The 17,808-nt window shown below is 50.7% G+C and overlaps 3 protein-coding genes across 3 annotated transcripts; 2 read left to right on the forward strand and 1 right to left on the reverse strand.

Annotated features, from left to right (window-relative positions):
• Positions 1-202: 202 nt before the first annotated feature.
• ALTATR162_LOCUS7029 (uncharacterized protein) lies at positions 203-3,439 on the forward strand (the record flags this gene model as incomplete). Its single annotated transcript, XM_043314655.1, has 2 exons — positions 203-1,186; positions 1,490-3,439. 2 exons carry the CDS (start codon positions 203-205, stop codon positions 3,437-3,439), a joined length of 2,934 nt encoding a protein of 977 aa, XP_043170590.1.
• Positions 3,440-10,021: 6,582 nt separating this feature from the next.
• On the forward strand, positions 10,022-11,745 carry ALTATR162_LOCUS7030 (uncharacterized protein; the record flags this gene model as incomplete). The annotated part of the gene is made up of 3 exons (XM_043314656.1): positions 10,022-10,501; positions 10,555-11,367; positions 11,416-11,745. The coding sequence occupies 3 exons, from the start codon at positions 10,022-10,024 to the stop codon at positions 11,743-11,745; spliced, it is 1,623 nt and encodes a 540-aa protein (XP_043170591.1).
• Positions 11,746-11,970: 225 nt separating this feature from the next.
• ALTATR162_LOCUS7031 (uncharacterized protein) lies at positions 11,971-16,153 on the reverse strand (the record flags this gene model as incomplete). Its single annotated transcript, XM_043314657.1, has 5 exons — positions 11,971-13,288; positions 13,335-13,434; positions 15,059-15,336; positions 15,400-15,487; positions 15,541-16,153. The coding sequence occupies 5 exons, from the start codon at positions 16,151-16,153 to the stop codon at positions 11,971-11,973; spliced, it is 2,397 nt and encodes a 798-aa protein (XP_043170592.1).
• Positions 16,154-17,808: the final 1,655 nt, after the last annotated feature.

Below are 17,808 nucleotides of genomic sequence, written 5' to 3' on the forward strand. Positions count from 1 at the left end.
CAGCAAAACCCAGGGGCTTGAAGGACTGAAACGTCGATAAAACCCCAGAGGAAACGACGAGGCGAGGCTGAGCCAGCTCTGAGACAGAGCAAAACATCAAGTAAGAAATTCTTCCATCGCAGCACCTGTCAACCATCAGCAATCGATACGAGCGCAGCGCAATATAGTTATCGAAGAAACCTTCTCAGCCACGACTCCCGGGATGTCCTCGACTCGCCCTACCCGTCGCAATACCACCGCCGCCGAACAACTTCGGCTCGAAGAGATCGAGCGCAACCGTCGCAACAACCGTGACGGAAGCACCACTGGGCATAGGGTGCGCGAACGGCAGGGAGGACGAGGAGAACGGGAGTTGGGAGGTGGAGATAATGGAAATGCGGCAAGTCGTGACGAGATGGAAGCATTGAGGGCGGAAAACCGCAGACTCAGAGACTTGACAGGGGAGCTACAGTTGAATGGCGAGGGTCAGGAAGACATCTCAGACTACTCAAACGGAGATGGTCTGGTGGGGGCTTTCCTAGACTTCGAAAAACACGCCAAAGTGAGTAGCGCTGGCAAAGCCGTGAGCGAGTCAGGCTTCAAGAAGTTGGTAGGCGTCACCAACTATGAGGGGTGGAAGAAATCGTTCCAGACCATGGCTGAGATACATAACCTCTGGGAGATGTACGAAGGCAGGTTTGATGCGCTTTCGACCATCACAGATCAGAAAGTATCAGTCAAGTTCAGACGACTGAGTCGAAATGCCATGGGCATCCTTCATACTGCCTGCGATGGGACGATTGGGTCATCACTCCAGAGTGAGGGCATCAAGCTGCCTTCACAGGCGATGACACTCCTGAGTGAGCGTAATCGCCAGCGTGGGAGCGCGATCGTCTGGTCGTTGTTCAAGGAGTTCTTCAACACTACGCTTGCAAGTACTGGAAGCGTCACCCAGTTTCGAAACAAATTAGTGGAGGTGCAGGAGAAGTTGATGGCAGTCGACACAGGCTATCGCCTGCCAGCATGGCAGGTCAACTCCCACTTCCTCACTGCACTCACCAGTGCGTTCGACAACAAGGTTGCTGTCTTGAGCTCAGATGAGTCTATCGTCTCGGTCACTGATCCAAAGGACTTTCAGACCTTAGCTCGAGAAGTAATTCAAGAAGAACAACGCCAGATGAACAACGATGACAGCATCACTCTAACCGTTTATAATCAGAAGAGATGCACGTTCTGCCAGAGAACAGGCCACCTAGCCATCGCAGGGCCCGAAGGATGTTATCGAATGAACCAGAACGCCAGATATAGGCCGAAATGGTACAGTGAACAACTTGAAAATAGAGGCAGAAAGAGATCTGGTACGGAGGCAGCGTACCCAGAGAATGCCACAAAGAAACAAAGAATCGAAGAAAATGACTTCGTGCAAGGATCCACCTCCGTTTGACTATCAGTGCGTGGGGAGAGTCTTTACTGGGGTGTGGTCATCGCATACGTGCTATGTCTGTTCCAGTGGACTGCTCTTGCTCACGTACTGGTGGCGTTGGGTACAAGATGGTGGATGGAAGTCGAGGCAGAGACATGGGCAGAGACCAACGGCCCATGGTTGCCACTAGCATTAGGTGTCATCAACGGACGACTGGCCCCAGACGATTGGGTCCTCGACAGCGGAAGCTATACACACGTGACTGGAAGACAGTCGCTTTTTGAGACGATGAGACCGGCACCACCCGGAAAGCGGGTCATGGGGGTCGGTGGAGGCGTGACAGTCGCTGGTATCGGGACGGTCAAGATTCCGATTGCCTGCGAGGTCAATGGCATAGTCTACAACAAGACCTTCACCATCCAGAACGTTTCGTATGCGCCGGGTCTCCCCTTCAACATCATCTCTTGTCGAGCGTTGACCTTGACGAAGGAAGGGGAGAAGGCAGGCATACGCTTTATGATGGATGGCCACGACCTCGAGATCGTACGTACAGAGACTGGACAAGTAATCGCCACGGCTGACTGCCGCACCACCGACCTATACGTACTGTCACGACCGAAAGCAAAGGCCACCCGAGAACAACGGCCGCAGCCATATGCCTTTACAGCAATACCCTCAGACGTGCCCATCGAGACTCACCATCGCCGGTTGGGACACCTCGGAGAAGGGAGGCTGAGGAGGCTGCTACGACGTCTCAATGTATCAAGCGCAGAGGATCCACTACCGCCATGCGAATCCTGTAGCCGAGCAGGCATGAAGAGGAGAAACTTTAAGAACTCTGGAACAAGGAGCACGAAGCCTCTACAACGGGTCTTTGTCGACCTGGCGGGACCAGTCAACGCATATGATGGTAAGAAGAAAGTAAATGATCGCTTCGCTCTCACCATTACGGACGACTACACTAGATACAGATGGGTGAGAGTGTTGCGACACAAGAATGATGCAGCAAGAGAACTACGGATCTGGAAGACCCAGATTGAGAAAGAACTAGAACACCAACTGCTAGCCGTCCGAAGAGATAATGGCGGAGAGTTTGACAATCGTGTTTTGAACGAATTTTTCAAGGAAACGGGCGTCAGAGTTGAGCCCACCGCACCATATAATCCAGAGCAGAACGGGGTCGCAGAGAGGGGCATGAACATCTTGTTCACCGCAGTGAGAGCGATACTAGATGAGTCGAATCTTGGTCAAAATTGCTTTGCCGAGATCCTCATCAGTGTCACCGATATAGTCAACTATTGCCCAACCTCGGCCAACCCTGGAGATCAGCCACCTTACGAGCGGCTGTATGGAAAGCCACCTCCGATAGAGCATCTGCGAGTATTGGGCTGTGAATGCTGGAAGCCCCGACCCCGAAATGACTACGCAAAATTCAAAAAGCTTGATCCCCGGGCGGACAAGTGCTATCTCCTCGGCTGCATTGCCAAGCATCAGTATCGCGTATGGAACACCTGCACCGAGCGAGTTGAGTTAGTTCGAGATCTGCACTTCAATGAGGACGTATTTGGTCCAGGGGGAGAAGTCCCCGAAACCGCGCGTCAGCCAGCCCATGGCGATGAAGCCATGATTCAAGATACCCTTGCGCATAGGGCTAAGCGGCGACGGTCCTCCACGATCGAAGGGGAGACTCTGGCGGCTTTGTCAGTGAAGCCTGCTGCGATCGATGGAGGACTCGTGCTAATCGCCCACGACGGCGAGGTGAATGAAGCGGAACGCATTTCAGAAGAAAACATACAGGCCCAGGTGGCACATTCATTAGTGTCGGTGGACCACGATGACTGGAGTGTGATTACTGAGTGTCTGGCGGCGCTGTCAGCGCTGGAAAAGAATCAAGATAAACTAGAAAACCATGTGGTTGATCATGCGATCAGTGACGCATACGAACCTAAGAATTACGAGGATGCTGTTACCTGTGCGGACGCATCAAGATGGATTCCATCTATGGAAGAAGAAATTAAGGAGATTATAGCCAACTAGGTGTGGGATGTCGTGGATCCTCCACCAGGAGTGTCAATTCTCACCGGCAAGTTTGCATACAAGGTCAAGACCAACGCCGATGGAGAAGTCACTCGTTACAAGTCCCGATGGTGCGCGCGGGGCTTTGAACAAGAGCTAGGCGTCGATGTTCTGGAGACATTTGCGACGGTGGTGAAGCCGATGAGCTACAAACTTTTGTTCGTTCTGGCCTGCCTGCTGGGCTGGTCGATCGAGCAGATGGATGTCAAGACAGCCTTTCTATATGGCAAGATCGACACGGACGTCTATATGGAACTACCACCGAATATTAAGGATCAGTACCCTGGGAAGATTTGCAAGCTGAATAAGGCCCTGTACGGGCTCAAGCAATCTCCTCGGATTTGGTACCTTACCTTAAGCCAGGCGCTGCGGCCCATGGGGTTTGTAGCAATTTCCGAAGACCAAAGCGTGTTCGTCAATCGAGACAAACGCTTGGTAATTGCGACATACGTGGATGACCTCTTGATCTTGGGGAAGGATCAGGAGGAGATTGCATCCGTCAAGAGCGCTCTGTCCGAGCACTTCAAGATGAGTGATCTCGGTCCAGTCGCCCACTATCTAGGAGTGAAGGTGATCCGCGAAGATACCTCATGGGGCAGTAAGATTAAGTTGACCCAGCGCGCATACGCTGAGAAGGTGCTAAAGACCTTTGGCATGGCAGATTGCACTTCTGTGGCGACTCCGATGGACGAGAATCTTGTGTTGGAACCTAGTAAAGAGGCGTCAGACTCGCAGGATCGGAAGTGGTACCAGCGAGCGGTTGGTAGCCTCATGTATTTGATGCTGTGTACTGCCCCGATATCGCATACGCGGTCAGTCAGCTAGGCCGCTTGCCGCCAACCCGTCAGAGAAACACCGTGCGGCCTTGAAGAGGCTTCTTCGGTACCTGAAGGGTACCAGTGACTACGGCCTGGTGATAGACACGCAAGATCGCCCAGACGTTCTGACGGGCTACACGGACGCGAACTGGGGAAGAGACGACGACCGCCGATCGACTGGGGGCTACGTCTTCACATTTGCCGGCACCGCCATCAGCTGGAAGTCGAAGCGTCAGACCACTGTAGCGCTGTCCAGCTGTGAGGCCGAGTACATCGCAGAGTCTGAGGCCGCGAAGGAAGCAATATGGCTGCAACGACTGCTGTGTCAGCTACGAGTTGGCCACTCTCAATCGAGCACGCCGGAGCCAGTGAGCATTCTCGGAGACAATCGAGGGCTCTGGCCCTGGCCAAGAACCCAATGTACCATGCAAGAACCAAGCACGTGGACATCCGGTACCACTTCGTACGAGAGAAGGTGGAAGAGGGGCTGGTAAAGATGGAATGGATTGCTGGTGGGTTGAACCCAGCAGATGGACTTACCAAGCCATTAGGCAAGACGAAGTTTGAGTCCTTTCGACGGATGGTTGGCTTGCGGAGGATCGATGATTAAGGCAACGGCTCCCGGAGCACGGAACAACTTGTGCATAGCCGACAGCATCAAGGGGGAGCACTGCCCTCATCGAGGGGGAGTGTCAAGATGGGCGATGAAGACAGTGATCATGTGACTGATGTTGCATGACTAATTAGCGTCAGTACTTAGTCTTAGATCTCACCTTGACAATACGATAACTCTTACACCCCCCAAGTTTTGACAGAACATAGTAACCGTATTTCCAAAACCAAGCGCGCAACTTGTCGCTGGTTGGTGGACGTATATAGCCCGGTAGTCGCGCCCAGACGATATCTTGGTAGTGGTCATCATCTGCAAGAGAATGGGTGGACGCAGACGGCTCGAACCGGGCTTCTGTAGAGGTGGGTGGCCCGGACTGCACAGTACGGAAGTGGGTGTCGATAGAGGAGGCGTCGACGATATCTAAATCCATGACAATGTATGAGATGCTTGATAGATGTGCTAGCAGATGCGCCGGTTGACGCGTCGCGTCGTGTCGCGTCCAAACGAAAGCTAAGACGTCCTCGGTTAGCGACGCAGCCAATAGCATGCGGCGCACTAGTCATCTCAACTTATTGTCAATCAACTGGGGGTAAAGTTGAGTTGAATTGCGATTGCTTATGTCAGCAGCAGTAGGCCAGTTGAATTGACATTGAAACAACATGTTGAAACAATGTTGCCAAGAGATTGATTGATTAGCAAGCCTGCGGACAACTGAACAAATCAAACGCCATCTTAGAGAGCACAGGGTAATCAGATGCATGGTGAACCCACCACTCCAGAGGATCCTCGACATCCTGATCGGCCTTATTAGCCCTAGCCATAAACTCATCAAGCTCAGAGGTGAGTTTTGTACGCTTCCTTCCTCGCGTAACAGACGTTGAGATAGCGGCGAGCCGCTGACGACGCTTCCGAGCTTGCTGGAAAAGATCAAGCGCAGTATCGCTATCAGTAGTAACCTCATTATCCTCTTCTTGTGTTGATTCAGCTATGTCTACTTCCGCAGCTGCTTCCTCGTAGCGTGCGTACACATCCTGCACTACCCGCTTTGCCTCAGCGATCCATTTCTTCTCATGACTCCATTCGAGCTCGAAATAGGTAAATTTGTTCGCAGGATGCAGGGCAACGGCGCATCGGTACGCTGGCGTAGCATCCGTAAGGGTGTAGTATCCTTCAAGCTTGGTGCGGGCAGTATCAATGGCGCATGAATAGTATTCAGAAACTTCCTCAGGGTGATCGTCTGCGAAATTTCCAGCCTCCTGGAGTTTCTTAAAGAGGATATCAAGAGACTCCAGTGTCTCATAGAGTGAGCCATGTGCTCCTTCAAGGCCAGCTTTATTAGCCCGGCCTTCCATGCGTTTAGTCAGGTCTTTAAATGGTTTCAAGATATTGAAGAACTGCTCCAAATTGACCCAATCATGCGGAGTAATTATATCCTGTGAGATATCGTATCCCTCACCACTATGACTATAGTGGAGAAAGAATAGATCAATTGCGTGGCGGAGCTTGAGAGCTCTCTCGATCATGGCATACACAGAGTTCCAGCGGACGCCGCCGTCGACCAATAACCTAGTGTAGAGTTGTTCGATGCTGCCTTGATTGTACGCCTGCAGGATATACCGTTTCAGAAGCTCCCGCCGCTGGTCACTCCGGTTAATCCACACGCAGAAGTTGTGGAGCTTACCGATAAAGCTCTGCTTCCTCCATATCTCAAATCGCTCATCGTCGGATGCGCCACAGAGCTCTTTCTCCAGCTTGCTGACACCCTGCCCAAAGAGGAGAGCTTTGACAATGAGATTCAGGATATGGCCGACGCATCGAAGGCGGCTCTGCTGCGTGACTGTGGGATACTGCTTTGCTAGCTCTTCAATACATGTGTCATTATTGCTAGCGTTGTCCATCATGAAGAATCCACCGGTAGCAGGTATATCGTTCGACTCGATAACCGTCGACAGCACCTTTGCAATGTTCTCGCCAGTGTGAGGGCCCTTTAGAGGCCGGAAGTCGAGAAGAGCTGTTTGCAGCTTATGCTTCTCGTCCAGGAAGTGAGCAACAACTGCCACATAGTTCGTTCCTTCTTCAGACGTCTAGGTATCAGTTGAGATATGGATCTTGCTTTTGGTAAGATGGAGCTTTTCTTTCAGCCAAGTACGCCTCCCACCATCACCGTCCCACATCTCTTCAATCCAGGTGCTAAGAGTTGACGGGCTTTTTGGCAGAACCTTATCTATATCCTCTAGGCAGCTGGAAAAGATGTTACGGGTGCGTTGATGCGTCGCTTGTCGAAAGGTAAGGTCAAGATCAATAGCCCAGTCAATAAACTCTTTCTTGAACTGAGAGTCGTTAAACATCAAGCGCCGGCCTCCAAGATATGGTATGGAGCTCGTTGTTCCCTTAGCCATATCGAACGGATTTGACGCCACTCGTTTGTAGCCGAATTCTTCGAGTTTGTGCAGATGCTTTAGATGATAAATGATACTAGTAGTAGCCCCACTGTTGAATAGCGCGGAATCATGCTGGCCACCAATATGGCAGTACTTGCAGAGCCAGAACTTGTTATCTCCATCTGTTGTAAGCTGCGCGCCATGTTTGTAGATTGCCAAGGATTGGGCTTTAGAGTTGAGGGTACGCTTGTGAGGCTGACGATATCGAATTAATGGCAGTGGCTTTCTTTCATAGCGAATTTTGTCCCATTCAATATGGAAAGTGCATTGAGTAGATGTCGGCAGCTCTCTTTCACGGGTGATTGGTGTAGAGGCCTCATGGGTTGGAGTTGAAACCGAACTTGGGGTTCCTAAGCGGCTCTCTGAGGTAGAGCTAGGGGGCTCGGAGGGGGTTTTAGGCAGAGAAGAACGTGTAGACCTTCCACGAGGCTGAAAGAACAGGTGAGAAGACATATAAGCTTAGAATTTGGTAGCCTTGTAAATAAAGTTACAAGGCTACCAAATTCTACTGGAGGTGTCAGATTTTTCCCGGCACATCTGGCTCCCAGTGCGACTCCAGCCAATCACGATTTTGCCGGGTGCCACCCGGTGAAATCATAATTGGTTCGCTTAGCTAGCGTCACCTAACTCATCTTCGACATGCCTAGTACAGCAATTCTGTCAAGCAACTTGAAGTTACTTCAAGTAATGTGAAAATCCTTACTTGTGCTTGCTTGAATGAGCCTTTACTTTACTTGCTTGTTACGTAATCAAGTAATGTCAAGCAAGCAAGTCAAGTAACTTGGTTGTTGGACACACTGGGCCCGTCCCAATTGCGCCAACTGCTTGGTCTTTTCTCGGGCCTGCGTTTATCAATCTTCATCGCCAAGCACAGCTCGATCATCCTCGGTCCCGGTTTTTCGTTCGTCCTTGTCCACCACTGTCGACTCAACCACCACCACACCCGTTACTGTCCCCCATTTGCCAGCCTCCTTAGGCTTGTTTTCTAACGTGTCAACGCCTTCACTATCCGCAGCCTCCATCTCTCGACTAGGTTCCACGACAACGCCATCAGTGCAATCTGACGCCTTGTGTTCGCCTCTCAATATGCACCACATGGAGCTGTTCAGCCAATTCATCCTCGACACAGGTCCGAGCGTTTACGAGGGAGGGAGTATTGATCATGAGAGTTTTCGTGCTATTATGCCTACTGCGCTCTCTGCCCCGTATGCCATGTATCAAATGCTGGCGCTTTCTGCTCTGCATCTGAGCCATATAAGGACTTCCCAAGCGAGTCATTATCGCGAGGAAGCCACGTTGTGTAAGAGTGCGATGGGTTGACCATAAGTGCAAGGTATAACAGTAATGAATTCGATAGAGAAGCTACACTACGCTTGCGCTGAGTCTATGTATCACGTAGTGCTAGGTTCGAGAAACTTCTAAGGGTCCGTGGAGCGCCGATGAAGCCCCGACAACGCTCCGAGGGTTGCAGCCTATCCCAACCAGCTATAACGAAGGCCACAGGCCAAGTACTACTAACCAAGGCTTCAGCCTCTTACACGTTGCTCCAAACCGAAGCATTAAGTCTGTTTAATAGCTCCTTGGCCGAGATCACGACTGATAGTTGTGCACCTATGCTGATATTCTCGAGCCTTCTCAGCCTTCATACCCTCGGGGAAGCAGTCACAGCCTCGGAAACGGATGCAGGTGGATTTTTGGACAGGTTCGTTACGTTTCTGAATCTTCACCGGGGCGTGCGTGCCGTTACTAGTGAATCATGGCAGCTGCTGTTGCACTCCAACATTTCGTCTGTGCTTAGTCGTGCGGACCGCGCATTACATACTGCCTCTTTACAACCTCATGAGCAAGCTACCTTCGTCGCCGACCGATTGCATAACCTGCTTGACGACGCAGTTATGGGCCCAGAATCCGAGCAAGCTTGTCGTCAAGCTGTGGAGAGTCTACAGCTCGTTTATCAGTCTGCGTCATCGATAGGAGAGACATCTCCCGAGAGTGCTCCAGGCTTGATTTGGACCTGGCCTATTTTGCTGTCAGGCGTCTTCACTAAACTTCTCATGAAACGGAGGCCCGAGGCACTCATCATTCTTTGCCACTACGCGGTTCTCCTCCATCGAAGACGTCACATATGGCTCGTACGCAATGCAGGTCAGATGCTCATTTCCGAGATCACACGGTTCCTTGGCACGTATTGGTTAGACTGGCTCGATTGGCCGAACAAGGTGCTTCAGGACCTTGTTTGAGGGCATTTAGCTGCTTGCCGGTATGAGAACAAGCTTATTGAGGCTGTGCTGCATCTCAGAATTAAAATAATGCTCTTCTCGATACTGAAGCCTAGCGTTGCATTCGATTCTTTCTAAGTGCCTTTCAGAATTTGTGAGATCATGCATCTCTCGTATTCCAAACACGTCGTATGATGTATACGAGCGATGATTAACGCGTAAACGCTCCACTTCCAGCGCTCCACGATTCGGCCGGCGGACTATGTACATGATCAATGGGAGGTCCCCTACTAGCGTTTGGCCAAATTAGCAGGTTAGACGGTAAATTGGTACAATTCGCGTCCCTTAGCATCTTCGATATAAAGATGCAAGCTTGCAGATTTCTTGTCCAGTACCTCTTTGCCTTTTCTTTCAATCGACGTGTCCGCTCATCGTCATTCCTGTTTGGCAAGATGAACGTCTCTTCTATCCCAGCTTCAGCGTGTGCTGCAAGCGCCATAGCATATCCCACGGTATTCGGTGCCGAGATCCTGAATCTTTCCGCCAACCTCGTTTTAAACTACTCCTCCGAAGTATCGGATCAGTACTATTTCAACAACCCTTCCATCAGTGTGAGAAACATTGACTACTGCAACGTCACCGTCACATACACGCATCCCGGTCAGAACGACACAATCAATGTTGAGACATGGCTCCCAATGAAGAACTGGAACGGACGGCTTCAGGCTACCGGAGGTGGCGGCTGGGTCGCTGGTCGGTTCTTTCTGTCATATACTGCCATGGCTGGAGCTCTTGGAAACGGCTATGTTGCAACCACTACCGATGGGGGTATCGGCCTGAGCCTTGAACCAGATCCGTGGGCTCTGAACAGTCCAGGAAATGTAAACCTGTATGCTCTCCAGAACTTTGCCTCCGTATCTCTGAAGGATCAGGTACGTATGAAGAGACTTCGAGCTGTAATGGCTATCACTAAGTCCCCATTTAGGCTACCATTGCGAAAGAACTCATTAAGGAGTTCTATGGCCAGCCTGCGGAGTACTCCTATTTTACAGGTTGTTCACAAGGTGGCCGCCAAGGAATGATGCTTGCCCAACGCTATCCAGAAGCGTATGACGGCATTGCCGCGGCGGCACCAGCTCTTAACTGGGCTCGTCTCTTTCCTGCGGTTTCGTGGCCACAGGTCATGATGGAGCTCACCGGGCAATTTCCCCCAAAATGCGAATTAGACGCGGTCACAGCTGGTGCCATTGCAACTTGCGATCCACAGGATGGCGTCACCGATGGCATTATTAGTGACCCTGCTGCCTGCTCCTTCGATCCCTTCTCCATGGTTGGTAAGATTGTTAACTGCAATAACGAAACTACTACGATCAGCAACGCAGCTGCCACTATCGCCAACCTTAGCTGGACAGGGCCCCGAAAAGCTAGTGGAGATTTCCTCTACTACGGTCTCGATTACCAATCTCGACTTAGTGGCACTGGAGATCAGAGCACCACTGCAGCTCTGGGCTTAGCGATGACAAGTTGCACTTTGAATGGAACTTGTATAGGATCGCCTACTGGACTCGGAGAAGCCTGGCTGAAGTTCATGGTCAAGAAGGATCCTGATTGGGACTATACAAAGATTACCTCAGTTGAGGAATACGCACGCCTATTTCAGGTTTCTGTCCAGGAGTTTGACTCGATCATTGGGACGTTTGATACTGACCTCTCTGCATTTCGCGATGCGGGCGGCAAAATGATTACTTATCATGGCATGGTAGGTTACAACCCCGCAATCTCCTCTTCCTTCGTTAGAGTCTGTCGCGCACGCATTATTTCTATGCTGACTTGAATAACGTTGAAGGCCGACGGTCTCATTCTTCGACAAGGAACCAACGAATACTACGATCGTGCCACAGAGCAGACACCAAATGTCAAGGACTTCTTCCGCTACTTCGAAGTCCCAGGGTTAGCGCACTGTGCTGGTGGAGTAGGAGGACAGCCTACAGCGACGTTCCAAGCGCTGGTCGACTGGGTGGAGAGAGGCGTCATTCCGGACACGCTGCCGATCAACTTCAAGGATACAAATGGGACGCAGTACGAAAGAATTCTGTGCCCTTACCCGGAGAAAGCGCGCCTTTTGTCTGCCGGTTTAGATGTGACAAAGGCGGAGTCTTATAAATGCACTTTGTAAGAGTGCGCAAGTCGTTGTAGAAGATACATGTACTGTGGTTGCCATCTATTTCATTTCAATGCTTTTAGTCGACAAGAAGGTAGGGAATGCAATATGTACTGCACTGTTCCCCATCGCGTTCAAAGCGTTCCACTGCGCCCAGAGGTTGCCTAGCAGGATTTTTCTGAACGTGCCCAATGCTGCTTAGCGCTGTTCCGTAGGACATTTTCCCTCTATTTTGAGACCCTAGACTTTGCGGATGAAGACATCGATCTCGTCTTGCTGTCTGCTTTGTTCCTCGGTCTCAAGGTTGCCAAGCCCGAATCCAGAGTTTAGGACAGCGCTGACACGCTCACACTCCTGAGCCTGCATCTTGAGTAGCGCCTCTCTGTCGGCTGCGGTCACCTCATTATTATCCGAGCACCATGTTTTGGAACACCGTGGCCGCAATTCGCGATGAAAGTCGCCCGCGAGATAGAGACTGCCGGTCAGAACAATAGGTGCCCAAGGGGCCAGCTGCTGCGACATGTACTTTGCTGCACTAAGCGCTCGAAGCGCGCCAGGAATAGGTACATGTACACCGGTGATCTGTGGCTCGGCAGACTTGGCGATTTCGAGCAATATCCTAGGATCCATGGGCTTGACCCAGGGCATACCGTCGACTGGGCCGAACGTGGTAGTGACAACCTTGTCATCCGGCTTGAGCAGTTTGGCAAGATATTCGCGCGCGTCTTTACCTTCGCTCATGGCTAGGACCCACGTGACAGGCCATCCAGATTGTGGGCGGTCTTTGCTGGGTGTGTTCCCTAGCCTCAAGTTGTCTCGGACGAAGTCATCCAGTGCTATAGCAGCATCGGGGTTGTGAGCTCCGTCTACCAAGATGCCATTCCTCCCCTCGGCTGGATCGCTAAAGATTGGAGGAACTTGAACGTTCTCTAAACGCCCATGGTGTACTTTCACATTGGCTAGCAGCGAGTTGGCAATATCTACGGGTTCCACGGCCTGCTCCATGCTCGCCAATGTTTGCATGACTGCAACCACGGCCATTTTCACATTTTCTTCTTGGAAGGACGCCATGGCCCTGCGGATGCGATTCCATTTCGATGAACCATACAACTTGTTTTCGAGGTTGAAACTGCGACTGGAGAGATAGGGACCTGCTCCGATCTCCGTGGCGTAGTCTTTGATGACGTTGACGACCCCTGCCTGGTTTGCTGGGTTGATGAGGTAGGGGACGTTGGGCCTTAAAATGCCCGCTTTATGGAAAGCAATCTCTGCAAGGGTGTTTCCGAGGAAGCTTTCATGGTCCCGAGCGATTTTTGAGATGACGGAAATGGCTTGGTTGTTGAGGATATTGGTTGAGTCGAGCCTACCGCCCATGCCTACCTCAACCACGCCGACGTCGACATTGGCGTCGTTGAAGATTGTGAAAGCTATGGCGGTCAAGATTTCGAAGGGAGAAGCACCGATTTCGCGGCTCGCATTGATCTTGAGAAAGTGCTTTTCGACCTTGCGAAACGTCTTCTCTTCAACGGGCTTCCCGTTGATGGATATGCAATCCCATCTAGGCTTGTTAGCTGCAGACGTGGACGTCATAAGAGACAACCCACCTATCAACTAGATGCGGTGACGTGAATTTGCCGACCTTGAGACCCCTCCCTTCGAGTAAGGATGAGGCATATTGGCAAATGGAGCCTTTGCCGTTGGTGCCTGCCACATGGATAGCGCGCCACGGAAAGTTGACGTTTCTTAGGAGCACGGCAATGCGTTCTAGTCCCGGCTGGATCTTCGCCATCGAGCCTCGTCAGGGTATTATGAACCGACAACAGTAGGCAGGGTTGTAGTCGGCACTCCTGCTTGAATCAAGGCGGCATTTCGACGGAGGGTTATACCGACAGGCTTAGTAACGTCACGTGAGCGGCCAATTACATCGGCGTACGATTAGTTCTTCACTAGGGCGAAGGCGAATCCGAAGTGGGGTCCCGGCAGTGAGGAGGCCCGAATGTTTGAACACTGAGCGCCGCACCCATCGTATAGCCCAGACGCAACACCAGTTGCCCGGTACGGGCAGAACGGGATCAACTTCGTTCCGTAGGAAAAACAGTGCTAGAATGCTCTATACAATATATGTCTGCCTCATGAGGTCAGCAAGCGAAGCCCCACTTCACCACCTTCCGCGTGGGAAGAGAGCGCAGCGCTGTCCCTTCCTGTGTGTAATGTAGACAAGATCTATAAAGGAAAACAAAATAGAAAGCAAATGCTAAGACCAATCTAAGCGCTGTATTGATGTACGACGGTACGTGATATAAATAGTGTAGGTGGGCCTAGGCTGGTAAGTTGGGTCTCCACATCGGGTAGCTAAAACCGCGATACCTCCGCGTATACTTACCTAATCTGAACGGTTTATAGCTTGTTTGTAGCTCTAAGATAGACATATAACTTTGCTATAGTGGGTTTTCTTATATCTCTTATATTATAGAGGCTATTTAGGTACCCATGTTGCTGTAAGGGGCTACGCTCGGGGAGCTATCGCACAGGTATACTGGAGTTGTATTCGATGGAGAAGAGAACTACAGGTAGCTAGGGTTCTGAAGGTCGTTCAGGGGGCGGCGGCTCGGGATAACCTTCGGCCGGGCTCGCTTGCACAGAATCCGGGTGCTCAGGGGGGCACCCGGGTTCTGTGGACAGTGCGCCTCGCGCACGTGACCGAGATATCATCGAGGATTCACCAACTGGGCTCCAGCCCATCACAACGTGTTAGGGCACGTAAGCTAACTACGTACCGTATCGTAAGCATAGGCCCACCTACTGCAACACCAAAAATCCTATCACAATTTTATTTTCCTGCAACAACAAAAATCTTATTAGGTTACTTAAGTTATTCAAGTTTACCAAGCAAGTTTTCTAGGTGAACTTGACTTGCTTGATGTTTTTATGTAGATGAACTTGACTTGCTTAATTTGGTGCCAAGCCAAGTTAAGCAAGCAAGGCTTGCAAGTTACTTGCTTGTTGCGAACTCTGGCATTTGGACTTAGGTACGGCTTGGAGACGCGGTGTTGCAGAAGCTCCAAAGGTAGAGTCTTGAAGGAGGCGAAGCGTCGGAAGTAAAGTAAAGTGCAATGGCCGAGAACGAGCATCCTTATTGTCTACTCCAAGCCGTTTAGAATTTCAAAGAAGACATAAAAAGAACACTATGCATGAAAGGAAATACCTTGCGGCAGTCGGTCTACATGCTAAAGAAAACAAGATCTAAACAAACGCCCTCTAACCCAACACACTAATAAATTGTCAGGTGTACGCCTACCCGATCACACTCTTCAATTTTCACGCTTACAGCTAGAGCTGCATCCATCCCCGTCAAAGTTGTTTCCATCGTCGCACTCTTCTCCATTTCCAGGATCAGTCACGCCATCTCCGCATACGCCATTGCACTGCTCTTCGTACAAGCGACAAATCCTCTTAGCGTCTTGCGCTGTGGGAAACGTATGACGCCGGGGGGTAGCCACGCCGGATCTTGCTTCGATAGCTGGTCCGTTTCCATTTGCGAACTCGTCCGGGCTGTAGTGCATTATGGAAAGCGAGTCATACGGGCCCGACCAGTCTGCCTCAGTTCTAGAAAGTTTAGCAAAATTGCACCCATAGCCACTGCAGTCTTGGCTACAATCTGTTGGGGACCCGTCAGACGATTCCATAACGTTGTTGCAGTTGATGATAACGTAGTCATCGCGATCGGGACGCGTGTGCTCGTGATACAGTCCAAGGGCTAGGCGACGTTAAGAACATACGAAGCATTACAAGTGCAAGGAGACCACTTACTATGACCAAGTTCGTGAGTATAAGTACCGACACCGCCGCAATCGTCATCGAGCATGATCCGATTGGCCTTTTTCCCTTGCGCCCTGCCAATCGGACTAAAGCACGCACCCTGTCCCTCGGTCGGGACCAAAGTGACAATATCATTCGTCAATATATCATTGGCAGGATGTTCAATGAACTGCAGAAAAGGCAACATGTTCGTCCACCTCTTCGTCGCCTTTTGCCACGCTTCTAACCTGCCAAGTCCCTTCGCATGCTCAGACTGCCATTTGTACTCGATGCGGCCGGCAGGCCAGAGGGATTGGTTGTCCCATTTGAAATAGGAGAGTGAGCGCTTCTGTGCGTTCATGTGGCGAATGATGTCGTCTTCGGTGCTGTAAATGATGTCGCCGTTGGTGATGGCGAGACCATCCGCTACAAAGTAAGACACGCGCTCTGTTGCTGGTGAAGTTGTAGCTGAGCCCTTGGTCATGACGTGAGGAATGCTTGGTGCGATTTGGATGTCGACTGTAACAAGCTTTCTGGTATGTGGACCGGGTACGGACTTGGGGTAGGCTACGGCTTTGCTGAACACAGCAGATAATAGCGTCAACGGTACAAATAATGGATACATGTCTTGGTGAAGAAATTTAGTAGAGAGAGATACGAGGATATGTCCAGTCCGCGAAGCGATATCGTGTTTTCATAGCGGTGCCATGTACATTATATTTATGTTGCCTGATGATCAACGACTCTCACTAAATGTCATGCTCAATCTAGAGGAAACGTATCACTATCCTCGGAATCTGCATAACGGAAAGGTAGTGTAGGCAGATACAACAAGCATCAATCTATCTAACACTAACGGACGTGCACACCAGCTTTAGTACGTGCAAAAAATGCACTGAACTCACGTTTTGCAGGGTTCGAATCTTCTTGAATGACATATTGGCTCATGTCTGCGCAGTCGGATCGTGTTATACCTATGCCAGAAACATGGCCGTGCCTCAAATTATACTAGACCGGAACAGTCGGCAGTGCCCATGACAACAACTGAGAATGCATCCTACCTGGAAGCAATGTTTTTATCTGTTCTTTCCAACGATGTCGAGATTAACGAGCTTGAGGAATCCTTCACTGAAAGTAAGCTCCAAGGAGTATCGCGCCCAAGTACCATGATCGATGCGATATTTCGCTTAACTCACATATCTGAAAATTATCAAAGCTTGTTACATAGCGCGGAAACGAATAAAGAGAACCGAGCCGGGGGTAGTCGTAGTTTAGTCATTGAATAAGCAGCGGCCATCATCGAGATTTCAAACGGCAAGGATGTGTTAAGTCAATTCAACGGATCGCACTGCGACCAGAGTCAAACCAGAATCTGGACTCATTGAGTCGCAGTATGCTCTGTGCGCACGCATCGCCGGAGGTTGCGCCAACGCCCAGTCGCTAAACATACACGGATCCCGACGTGTCATGACTCTATCACCATCAATCCTCGGGTTACAATTCTCCCGTGTGTCTAGGCCGATAAATCTACCTGTCCGTCCGGGCTGGTATTCTAGCTAAGGAAAGAGCAGTACAATAATATTGACTGGACTATACAGAGGCCGGCAGGCATCGTCACTTACACTTTGTGACCTTTTCTTAGACTGAAGAAGACCGCGATGATAGAAAAGCCTGGCTTGAGTAAGTTTTGAACGAGTACAACAAAAAAGAAGCACGAAGCGAATGATGTTTACTAATACTTATCAGCATCAGCTGGATCCTGTCTTCCCGAAACCATCATATGATGTCTTCCTTACTGATCAAACGGCAGTACAATGGATCCAGGTCGTCCCCTCTACCGCGCTTCGCCTGCATAGTTTGGGAGTAGCAGTGTAGTAGTATCCGGTTCCCAGCTCCAGGACACCCATGCCTTTGAGAGTTTAACAGCCACGCGACTAGCCAAACACGTTGAAAGCGACACGGAGGTGAGACAAGAAAGGCATCCTGTCACAAGCTCTCATCATGCACCAAGCGTTTGTGCTCCGTGGTACGATACTGACGTAGACCGTTTCGCAATTTTCTGTGATATCTCAAAGCTTGCACAGTGAACGGAAGAGTGAACTGACTCACTCGCACTTGTGAGGAGTGACGGACTTGCTGCGGAGGACTTTTGTGATGGCTCACAAGTCGTCGGGAAGTGGTGTCCGGGATGCGAGTCATTCTGCTTGAAACTTGGAACGACTCGTCACGCTAACGTCAGCTGCAGACATGCAGCCTGGGGCCTATTGGCTAACTGTAGCT

The sequence above is a fragment of the Alternaria atra genome, assembly GCF_907166805.1.
Source record: "Alternaria atra isolate CS162 genome assembly, contig: 27, whole genome shotgun sequence".
Lineage (NCBI taxonomy): Eukaryota > Fungi > Ascomycota > Dothideomycetes > Pleosporales > Pleosporaceae > Alternaria > Alternaria atra.